Raw genomic sequence first — 12528 nt, 5'->3', positions numbered from 1 at the left:
GTATCCACTCCTTGTTTTTTTATATAAATCCTATCTTTACAATGGACCATTATCTGAGTTTATGGCAGTTTTCTCACTAGAAATATTGTTTATGGTCAATCCTTTATCATTCTCCAGTACAAACTACAGCCAACTTATTAAAAAAAATTTAAAATCCAGTTTATATTTCATCACATGAATAGCAAACCTCAAAATAAAAGACCTTTTGTATGCAGAAGATGCAAAATCACATCTATATAAGCCAATCATTTAGACAAGGAAAGATTTCTAAACCTCCTCTTTACAGATACCTATTTACCATCACCAATTTTGTGTATAATCCTGGTGCCGTATGTGAATGAAAGGCATGGCAATGAGTCTGAAGGCTTGGGGTCTGAATTAGGGAGCCAAAATTCCAAAAAGGGGGACTTACAGGAACATGTCCATGTGCATCCTACATGTAAGCAGAAGCCACCCATATATTCTCCTAACAGGATGACTGAAATGACTGTTGTCATTCTGAGATGGGTTCAACTTTAAGATGACAACTGGTTTCAACATTTGGCAGTGATGCCTCATTACTACTAGCTACAAGCCTAGTTTTCTTACCCTGTTAGAAAAATTAGAATGAGGCCTCTCCTTTTGGAGGAGGAGAATTTACTACATGAACAGCTGGCAACTGCATGGTGAAGGATGGATGAAGTGACATCAAAGGCAGGAAGGGAGGAGTAATTGGCGAATGATGATAGCTTTGATTTTGAGTAAAAAATTTCATATATCTCTCCAAGACACATTATGCTTTCTGCATGTATTTAACATAACCTTGACATTATTAGTCTTGGGTTCATCTATCTCATCAATGAAATTACCTGGTGTAGCTCTTGAAATACATGATACTATACACTGTACAGCATATGATGGGTTGGCTTAAAAATGGGTTGATAAAGTATAGCAAGTGACATCAGGTATTTCCCTCATCAGGTGGGCTGGATCCCTAACCAACATGAGATAAAAAAAAAGGTTCTCATGGTTTTTGATATACCAAAAACTGATGGACAGTGGCCACAAAAATGCCAAATTATCTGTACTTCAAACAATTCAGCACACAAATCTTGCCATTACAAACTAGATTATGAAACTTCTCACACTGTTTTCCCTACCAGAATTTTTCCTGTGACTATAGATAATGAGGGCATTTAAAAGTACACAACTATAGGAAAGTGACATTAAATGTTCCAGGCATTAGATAAATTGTCTGTGCTAAATGAAATTAGTAGAGACAAATCTTAACATCAGATACTAGATTACAAAATTACTCCTATTGTTTTTTCCTTCACAAAATTCATCCTGAGTTTGGATAATAAGTGGATATTTCCCAATTCTAGATCCAAATTAGCTCAATTAGTACCACCCTGGGAGTTCATGATCCCATTTGTTACTAAGATATGCTATTCTGCATGTTCCATGACCACCATGGTACCACAAGACTCCTACATACAGGCTTAACTACGAGCACAGAATCCAGGGAAGGCCTGAATATGATTTCAAGGATATGTACTATGCAAACAAAATGGGAATGGGATCACAGACTCTCAGATGAGGCCAGTCATACAAAATTGGTCTTATCACAGAAATGTTTTAACATCTAGCTCATAGGACTATCCTGACAAAAGGAAAGATTTTTCACATTTCAACACACCATTTTTATGTGTATTTGGTATAATGCTGTTCTCATTAAGGCCAATAACAACTAATCATAAACAGCTGAATGTATGTACTGATACATACATTTTCAATCTGTAATTTTCATCAGAATGCAGTCACATACTGAAAAAGGGTTTCACTTCACCTGTGTATAAAGCAACAGATAATGCATATAGCAAGAACAGTAAAAAACAGAGCAATATTTACTATGGTATGCACATACATGTATTATATATCTGATCATTTCATCATGATTCCTATATGGCTTTTTTATCAAGCAGATTTGACAAGGATATACCAAATACTTATGGTATTTGATTTATCACAGTATATGCTAGAAGCAGTTCTTGAATGATTATTAGCATCTTTTTCATTACACAATAATTTCAGAGTGTCACATGTCAATGTGATGCCAGTGAGGATATGACAGCACATGCCAATATTTGTAAAAAATGATGTTTGTGTGCATGTAATAGCAATCATGTGCTCAGGACCAATAATGCCAATAACATAAATCAGTATACCTGCAATGCCAAGAATATAATTCTGTTTATGTGCAGAACCAACTGACTTTCTACATATCCATTTACAAAAGTATGCCACTTTCCAGGAGGTGGTTCAAGAAAAATATTCATCTTTATACAAATTACTACAGACAACAATGAAGCGAAGTGCAATGCCATACTATCATTGTCAAGTACACTTAGAATATTAATTCATGTTGATGACCAATCTCACACCCACACTCCCAAAACACTACTTTTATACCTAAGAACTGCCTTACAAGAATAATTTCATAGTGTAGAATCTAAAGTTTAGATTCTAGACAGTGAAATCATTATCTGAAGGCAGTTCACTGGAATAAAGTTTTTTTGTGGGTGTGGGTGTGAGATTGGTCATAAAAGTAAGACCCTAAACCATGTCATAATCTTATTGTATTAGATGAATAAATGGAAGGCATACCAATATGCAGTATTCAAATAATTACCATTTTCATCAGTATAATCTTAGATGACAGGCTATCAGATCAACTATCCCAGCTGATGTAGTCAATGGAAGACAACATCACAGTTTTTTACCACTACATGGGAGTATATGGGTAAGCCAGTAACAAAGGCCTTATGGGTAATAATGAGGTTATCTGCTGGATGGAGACAACCTTCTCCAGCCAACATTCTCTCCAGAACAGAAGATAACAAAAAAAAAGCTGAGGAAACATCATAAACTGTATAAACATGAACAATGAAATGTGGGATACAGGAAAAGGTACAAAGATCTTTAGCAGTGTTAGGCTAATTACAATACGAGATTAAGATGCAAATTGTGGTGCTGTAATGTGATTGCATCATGGAAGTTGCCATGTACATCATATTATGGAAGAACAGAGACAAAGTTAGACAGAGATTGGAATGACATAAATGACTTATCAGAAAAGTGATGATTAGGAAGTACACATGGGCCAACATTCACCATGAATATTTGAACAAATCATCTTGTGAAGGAGTTTTAAAAGGAAGGATACATATAAACATTTGGATCCTACCTTTTAAAACTCCTACTTCAAACGCAGTGAAAGGGTTAATGGTGAAAGATATATATGTATATCAACAGATAAGTAGCAGGGGGTCACATTTAAGAGTTGTTTTCCAAAGAGTGCACTCACCATACCTTGCAGTAATCAAGTGAATAAAACCAAAAACCAAAAAACAAGAACCTTCATTTAAATGAATTATATCTCACTTCCTGTTAATCAGATGAGGCTTACAGCTTCATCTAATACCATGAAGGAAGGGAACAGAAGGTGGGAGCAAATTAACCAAGAGCAGGTATATCCAACCTTCAAATACTTGATCACACAACCAAGGATATAGTTGTTAGGCATTCCTTTTGGTTACATGTGCACAAAGCATGTAATATCTTTAATTAACAGGTTGTTATTCTATGTGCTGACTATCAAAAGCACGAAGTGTATGCAAGGTAAATACTCGTATGATCATGATATGCATAATAACAAAATTATATAAAAACACATGAAATTGTTTAAGAGAAGGGAATGACAGCATTTTGAATACTTAAATGATGCAGTTTTCTGGGATGGAAGAATGGAGGAGGAAATAAGAAAAAGGATTGCATTGGATATGATTTAAGGAGAACTCTATGAATATCAATATGCAGGTGAGGCTGCTGGAAGTACACTTGCATTATGTGTGTCCTAGATAAGGAGGACGGACTGTGGAAAACAAATGGGTGAAGTGGTGTTTCATAGAGCAAGATGGTCATGCTAAGGTTGTATGAGGTTGTGGGATGAATGGAACAGTATTTCAAACAAAAACTACACATAAGAACTACATAACATGGTGAAAGAGTAAAAGGAAGGAGAGTGTAAGATATGATGTAATTACAGTATGTCAAGATAATTCTGTATGGACCACACCAGTACTGCACTCTGAAATGGCAATATAAGACAGGGAAAGGTCAGCCAAAAAATATCAGCACTATATAAAAACTAAAACTAATAACCAAAGTTTATACACCATAAGTATCTGACTAGACTACATATTCATACAGTACTGAATACTTAAATAATAACACTCTCATATTATTATTATCATTATCATATATATATATATACACACACACACTTACAGTCAGTAGTCAAACAGAGGAATGAAATCAATTTTCCAGGGCTTTATCCTAATAATTTCAAGTCCACACAGATATATTTGCACGTTTTAGCGTTAACAGCCTTTTATGAAATTGCACGGTTTCAGTTATAATGGCCTTTTATGAAAAGCATAAGTTCAGCACAATCTAGTTTTCTAAACACATGACTAAAAAGGTAAATTTTCACATTCTACCTCTACTGAGATATTGCTGAATCAATGTGCTTAACTACATCCAGTACAACATTTTACTCAAGCCTATCTATCAATCATCTTTTCGTCCATTCCCATTTACATGGGGTAGGTCAGGTGTATAACAATGAGCACTTATGCTTTTAAGAACTGATCACTCTCATTTTCTCCATAGCAATTTACCCATGCTAAATCAGGTGCATACAGCTTCTCTCTGAAGCTATATGTATCATTTATTTGAATAATTTTTGCAAACTGGTGGCCCAGCCCCTAATCCATATGCAGAATAATACTGTTGATACATACAGCAGTGGACAGTGATATTAAAACTTTAAAGAGGTATACATTATGAAGAAAGAATATAAAATAAGGTAAAATTCACTACCGCATGTCGACACATTTTTTAGCCATATCTAATAACATTAATAACTTTAAGATGCCATAGCAGCATTAATGTCCAAACTAAAACGTGAGAATTAGCAGTGAAAGTAACAATAATCCCAAATTCCTAAACTGTAACTGAATTACCTATGCAATAACCACTTTGTGACAAATGAAAAGGGTACCAAAATTACTTGGTAGGAGTTATGAAAATACCTCTGAAATGATCTCCTTTTGGGGAATAAAGTGGTCATCTGTGCATGAGGTTTCCTTGACAAGATATGCAAACATACATTGCAGGAAATCTTTTTTTGACAAAACTGATAAAGTTATCTTAACACCAGGATTAGTTAGCAACATAAGTACATTTATCTTTCTAATGACATCCATGCCATGTGATGAGTAAGATATACAAATGTTTGCTGTGATCTTTCTATGGGACTTGAAAATACCTAGGCACTGCTATTCCTTAGCAAATATGTACATATTCTACCTCTGAAGTAATCTTCCTGCAAAGAGAAGAAATTATCAGGGTAAAAGGATCCCATAGCAAGATAATTTACCTGTGAAGTGATCCCTTCGTGAATACATACAAGATTATCAAGAGACCATTGTCCCTTTGCAAGATACACAAATTCATCTCTGTATTGACTTTTTTGTGAAAATTCAAGAGGTTCCTTAAACATATGAAACCCTTAGCAAGATAAAGACATTCTACTACTAATACAATAAAAGTTCTAAAATAAGCACATAAAAACTAAAAAGCTCTAAGGAATCATAAGTAATTTTGGTGTATCTGTTCTATTAATCTCAGCAAAAAATACAAGTTTACTTAACAAGCTGAAGCACAGCAGGATTATTTTTCAGTCAAAATACAGAAAACTAGAGGATACAAAAAATAAAGACATCAGTAAACTGTTCCTTTCAACAAAACTTCAAGCAACATCATATTTCATGCAACTGCTTAGCTTGTAACAATCAGTAGGAAGTTTGATACTCATATACACTGGTCAGCCATAAAAGCTCTTCATTCAAACTTGCTGGTTTCTCTTGGTGTAAACTCACATCACAGATCAAAGTTGGATACTGTGAGATGCTGGATATTGTTGCGAGCTGAAAGTTTATGAGGAAAATAATTAAGGCTGTGGAAAAACAATATGTTGAAATACATCAATAAACCTAACAGTACCAACTCCTACAAAGATTATACAGTACACCAGAGAACAGTTCTAATCACAATAACTGTCATATAAAGGAAGTAAATCTCACTGATTAGTCTTCAGTGGAAAACTGAAGGAAGGCTAATTTTCTTGATCTATCATGTTATTTTCAGTGTTTATAATAAAACCCATAAAGACTCTATTCCAAACACCATTAACAGAATAAAGGGACTCATGCAGCTACATTTTTCACCTGGTATATATACAAGGCTAAGAGATGGGGGTAGCAGTAGTGTGAAAATCCATGACACATAAATAAAAATCTCATATTCATGCACAATCACCTCACGTATATTCCTATACATTTTGTCTCTACTTGTCACATCATTCTTTACTTGATCTACTCTCCTAACTATTTTCTACTGAAAAACCTTTGCTTGTGGGCACTGGTACCCTTATCAAGATTGGACCTGTTGAAGGGGTGTTGTGGGATGACCACCTACACCTCAAAGGAAGATATATGAATGCAAGAAAAGTATAAGTTAAACACTAGAAGAATACAGGCAGGCATTGAAGTGGTTACTGCTTAAATTACCAACATCCACACAATATCTGTGGTTTTAGGCCTACTGGGTGTTGCGTGACCTTGCTGAAACAGGAGGATCACAATCAGCCACCTAGTCACACACACAAATCTACTTCATACTAAAATCAAGGTGTTACTGAACTCTGCTTGAAATCATACTGCAAGTGAAAAGTCAGCTCTGGTGAGGCTATATCATTAAGAGTACAGACTTATCGAAGAACTTCTCACTCCAAAGGAATCTACATTTCCACTTGGGCTACAGAAGCCTTTAGATACATCGTGGGTAACACCAGGACTCTTTCACAGAAAATGGTCCTGAGGTTACTTAAATAATAATAACAAAACTAATAATAATAATAATAATGATAATGGCCATTTCTTTCGTCTGTTTCCTTGCGCTACCTCGCAGACGCAGGAGACAGCGACAAAGTATAAAAAAAAAAAAAAAAAAAAAAAATAATAATAATAATAATAATAATAATAATAATAATAATAATAATAATAATGATAATAATATATCTTTTATACATAATCACTGTTTCTTGCATCAGCGAGGTAGCACCAGGAAACAGACGAAGAATGGCCCATCCACTCATACACACACACACACACACACACACATATATATATGAGAGTTGGGGTGAGAAAGTATCATTAAATTTTAGGGAGAATAAAAAGATACTTTGGAAGGAGGTAAATAAAGTGAATAAGACAAGAGAAAACAAATGGGAAAACTGGTGAAGGGGGCTAATGGGGAGGTAATAACAAGTAGTGGGGATGTGAGAAGGAGATGGAGTGAGCATTTTGAAGGTTTGTTGAATGTTTTAGATGATAGAGTGGCAGATATAGGGTGTTTTGGTTGAGGTGGTGTGCGAAGTGAGAGGATTAGGGAGAATGATTTGGTAAACAGAGAAGAGGTAGTGAAAGCTTTACGGAAGATGAAAGCTGGCAAGGCGGCGGGCTTGGATGGTATTGTAGTGGAATTTATTAAAAAAGGGGGTAACTGTGTTGTTGACTGGCTGGTAAGGATATTTAATATATGTATGGCTCATGGTGAGGTGCCTGAGGATTGGCGGAATGCATGCATAGTGCCATTGTACAAAGGCAAAGGGGATAAAGGTGAGTGCTCAAATTACAGAGGTATAAGTTTGTTGAGTATTTCTGGGAAATTATATGGGAGGGTACTGATTGAGAGGGTGAAGGCATGTACAGAGCATCAGATTGGGGAAGAGCAGTGTGGTTTCAGAAGTGGTAGAGGATGTGTGGATCAGGTGTTTGCTTTGAAGAATATATGTGAGAAATACTTAGAAAAACAAATGGATTTGTATGTAGCATTTATGGATCTGGAGAAGGCATATGATAGAGCTGATAGAGATGCTCTGTGGAAGGTATTAAGAATATTATGGTGGGGTAGGCAAGTTGCTAGAAGCTGTGAAAAGTTTTTATCGAGGATGTAAGGCATGTGTACGAGTAGGAAGAGAGGAAAGTGACTGGTTCTCGGTGAGTGTTGGTTTGCGGCAGGGGTGTATGATGTCTCCACGGTTGTTTAATTTGTTTATGGATGGGGTTGTTAGGAAGGTGAATGCAAGAGTTTTGGAGATTGGCAAGTATGCAGTCTGTTGTGGATGAGAGGGCTTGGGAAGTGAGTCAGTTGTTGTTTGCTCATGATATGGCACTGGTGGCTGATTTGGGGGAGAAACTGCAGAAGCTGGTGACTGACTTTGGTAAAGTGTGTGAAAGAAGAAAGCTGAAAGTAAATGTGAATAAGAGCAAGGTTATTAGGTACAGTAGGGTTGAGGGACAAGTCAACTGGGAGGTAAGTTTGAATGGAGAAAAACTGGAGGAAGTGAAGAGTTTTAGATATCTGGGAGTGGATTTGGCAGCAGATGGAACCATGGAAGCAGAAGTGAGTCACAGGGTGGGGGAGGGGGCGAAAGTTCTGGGAGCATTGAAAAATGGGTGCAAGTCGAGAGCATTATCTCGGAAAGCAAAAAATGGGTATGTTTGAAGGAACAGTGGTTCCAATAATGTTATATGGTTGCGAGGTATGGGCTGTAGACAGAGTTGTGCGAAGGAGGGTGGATGTGTTGGAAATGAGATGTTTGAGGAGAATATGTAATGTGAAGTCATATCAACATATACATACATATATGCAGACATTACATACATACACATGTACATATTCATACTCGCTTGCCTTCATCCATTCCTGTCGCTACCCCTCCCCACAGGAAAACAGCAAACACAAAACATTGCCCTCTGTCTCTGCTGTATATCTAGAGTAAATCAAGAATTGAACAGATTGACCCAGATGATAAGCTTACCTTCAAAGTATGTGGTGTCCATTGCATCATCTGGTTGAGGGACAAATGGTGCTTGAATATCTTTCAGACTGGCCCAGTCAATGCAAGAAAAAAGGGGACTAGACTTGATGGACTCAAAATCTGCACGTATTTTTGGATCATATGCCAAGAGCTTGTCTATAATCTCAACAGCAGCTGCAGACAGTGCTTCATCACCCTTTGGCCAAGGAATGTCTAAGGTGGTATAATGGAAGTAAAGAGGATATTCAATTAGAGACCATTTGATATGACTTTCACAGCCAAAAAATTCAGGAACCGATAAGAATATAAAATCTTTAGAGCTAACATATCATGGAGGATTCAGTACTTCAATCATAAAACATAATATAAAGATGCTTACTGTAAGCACTGAAAATAGGCAGTTCTGGCAGGAAAAGGATATTGTATTGGGGACAACATAGATTTCATCTATCTATCTATGTCTCTGATACCTGTTCCCTTTAGGAATTACCCCAAGGGGGTGGCTAAAGCAAAAGAGTCACCATAAGTGGAGAACTCCAGTGGTGCTTTTTAGCCTTTAATGCCTCTCCCTTAACAGGCCACAGGCAGAGGGCAAAAATGCCTAAATACACTTAACAAACACAAATACTGGTTCTACCATCCACATATGTGCAAAATGTTACTGTAGGAGAGATGTTGCTTTATGAAATCATGTATGATTAGGCTCACCAAGAGGCAGGGATAACACAAAACACAAATTGATATGAACAGGACACAGAGATATAACTACGAGAAGTGAAGCCAGACAAATGACAAATTTTAGGCATAAGGGAACAAACCAAGGAAGGAGAGAATATGAATAGAAAGAAAGGACTCTTGATGCCCTATACAAGATGGTGGAGAAAATGAAAACCTGCAGCCTAGCACAACAGGTTTCTTCTGTCACCAGGTGTGGGAAAAAATGTCGCTCTCTTTAGTATTCATACAAAATCTATTACAGGTACAGGTGTATAACATCCACACCCCTCACTCAGCACTTTTGAATGCTCATCTATCTATCGTTTCATAGATTTTTTTTTCATTTTCCTTTGAAAATGCACATGAAGACAGACATCGAAAACAATACTGTTTTGTAAGGTTAAGAATTGTGGAGTCCTGTCTCAATCTTGCATACCTGGTTGTGAACAATCTTTCTATGACAGTTCAACTTAGTCAACAGTTTCTGCAGTTCTAATACTGTGTCTGCTACTAGAGCCATGTCATAAGCAAGGAGCAAGCAACTGACTCTCCTTTCAAGCCCACCCACTCCCAACAGACTGCAAACCTGCCCTGCTCTCCAAGACCCTTGTGTTTATCTCCTTTACCATACAATCTATGCACAGGTTAAACAGCTGTGGGGTCATCACATACCTCTACTGCAGGCCCATCTTAATCTGCAACCACTCACATTCCTTTCTTCCTACCCTCACACATGCCTTACCCTCTTGATAAATACTTCTCACTGCTTTTAGCAGCTTTCCTATACGTGTGATGAATGGTGGCATTACTAGACTCCAACTCCATGAGGTTATGCTATGAATGAAATGTCACTTTCAACAAGGTTGTAGGTATTGTCGTCAATGAAAGAAAAATATAAAATCTTGTTCAGGAATCTCTACCTGCAAAGGAGTTAAAAATTTTTCTGCTACTGGATTTTGCTCAGTCTTGAAACTGCAAAAGCCCAGTAAAAGGGATCTGGAGGTTTTACAATCAAATCATGTTATGATCGCTGAGCTGTAAAACAAAAGGTGACACAAAAAATACTATCAGTATGTTACCTCGTTGCAAAATATTATGAAAAACGGCTTCTGGTGTTTCATCATTAAATGGTGGAATGCCTGTCATGAACTCAAAAAGGCACACTCCTAGAGCCCACCAGTCTACAGCTGGCCCTGTCAAAGAAAAAGAATCAAATATAAAGTGAACAGAAAAAGCTTAATCATAACTCTACCTGTTTCCGGCAAAAGTCACTAGCACTAAGTGCATATATCTATGCACTAAGTACATATATCTATCATAATGATGAAACTTCATATGTACTTTCTGGGATATCTAACATGGAAAACAAGGTAATCTGGGATGTGTCCTACCTAAGGCATTCTAACCTAATAAGTGCAATTTTTCTTAGCTATCTTTAGACTGAACTCTTCTTAAAATAATTCAAATAATCTATGTACTATATCTTAAAATGTAATAGCACAGATAATCCCAGAAATTTCTCATACTCACATTTTCTAAGAAAATATGTCATAACCTGATATAGAAATGAGAAGATATCAAGAAAACAAGAAGCCTTTTATCACAAAAAACACAACACAAATGATAAGCATAACACTTAAGTAGTAGGGATTAGGGTGCTGACAATTTACTGGAAAAAGCTATGAAAGGCTTTATATTCCTTGGCATATCACTGTAACTCTCATTTACCCTGGGACCCACTTGAACCCACAAAATCTATATCTCTGATTCAGTTTGCAGCCTCATGAGCAACATCAGCAACAATGGTTTTCATTAGAGATCTTGTAAAATCAATGAAAAGTTCTTTAAATCTTCTCTCTTTTTTTGCTGAGTGTAATATTTCCTACATCCTTTCTCTTCCATACATCAAATATTTTCCATAACATGGTATTCTTCATTCTACACTGATTATCCTTTCTAATGGTAGCAATATTTTAACTGTGTTGGGTGTTGTGTCATTGTTTATGGTACTGTCAATAAAATCTCATTCCAATTATTAACAGTAATTAGATCATCAATCTCATTTCACTTCATTTTGTTGAAAAAGAAGTTAAAGTTGCTCAATCTGTTAATGTTTTCCATTTCTGTGTTATGTATAATATCTTACATTCATTGCTGTATCATCCTTATCTTCATCCATTCCATGGTATAAGCTCCACTTACTTCCATAACATTTTTTTTATTATTATTATCATTTTGCTTTGTTGCTGTCTCCCACATTAGCGAGGTAGCGCAATGAAACAGACGAAAGAAAGGCCCAACCCACCCACATACACATGTATATACATACACGTCCACACACGCAAATATACATACCTATACATCTCAACGTAAACATATATACACACACACAGACATATACATATATACACATGTACATCATTCATGCTGTCTGCCTTTATTCATTCCCATCACCACCCTGCCACACATGAAATAACCCACCCTCCCCCTCTCATGTGTGCAAGGTAGCGCTAAGAAGACAACAAAGGCCCTATTCGTTCACATTCAGTCTCTAGCTGTCATGTAATAATGCACCGAAACCACAGCTCCCTCTCCACATCCAGGCCCCACAGAACTTTCCATGCTTTACCCCAGATGCTTCACACGCCCTGGTTCAATCCACTGACAGCACATCGACCCCGGTAACCATATCGTTCCAATTCACTCTATTCCTTGCACACCTTTCACCCTCCTGCATGTTCAGGCCCTGATCACTCAAAATCTTTTTCACTCCATCTTTCCACCTCCAATTCGGTCTTCCACTTCTCCTCGTTCCCTCCAGC

General features: G+C 36.8%; 1 protein-coding gene across 1 annotated transcript in view; it reads right to left on the bottom strand.

Annotated features, from left to right (window-relative positions):
- Positions 1 to 3: 3 nt before the first annotated feature.
- Positions 4 to 12528, bottom strand: part of gwl (serine/threonine-protein kinase greatwall) — a 36053-nt gene continuing 23528 nt past the window's right edge. Inside the window, exons 14-16 of the mRNA XM_071690952.1 lie at positions 10786 to 10899; positions 8990 to 9202; positions 4 to 6032 (exon numbers count right to left, since the gene is read on the bottom strand). Coding sequence (XP_071547053.1) covers positions 5986 to 6032; positions 8990 to 9202; positions 10786 to 10899 — 374 coding nt within the window. The 3' untranslated portion in view covers positions 4 to 5985. The remainder of the gene's footprint in view (positions 6033 to 8989; positions 9203 to 10785; positions 10900 to 12528) is intronic.

This window comes from Panulirus ornatus, chromosome 4 (assembly GCF_036320965.1).
Source record: "Panulirus ornatus isolate Po-2019 chromosome 4, ASM3632096v1, whole genome shotgun sequence".
NCBI lineage: Eukaryota > Metazoa > Arthropoda > Malacostraca > Decapoda > Palinuridae > Panulirus > Panulirus ornatus.
Note: the sequence above shows the minus strand (reverse complement) of the source record. Positions and strands in the feature narration are given on the sequence as shown.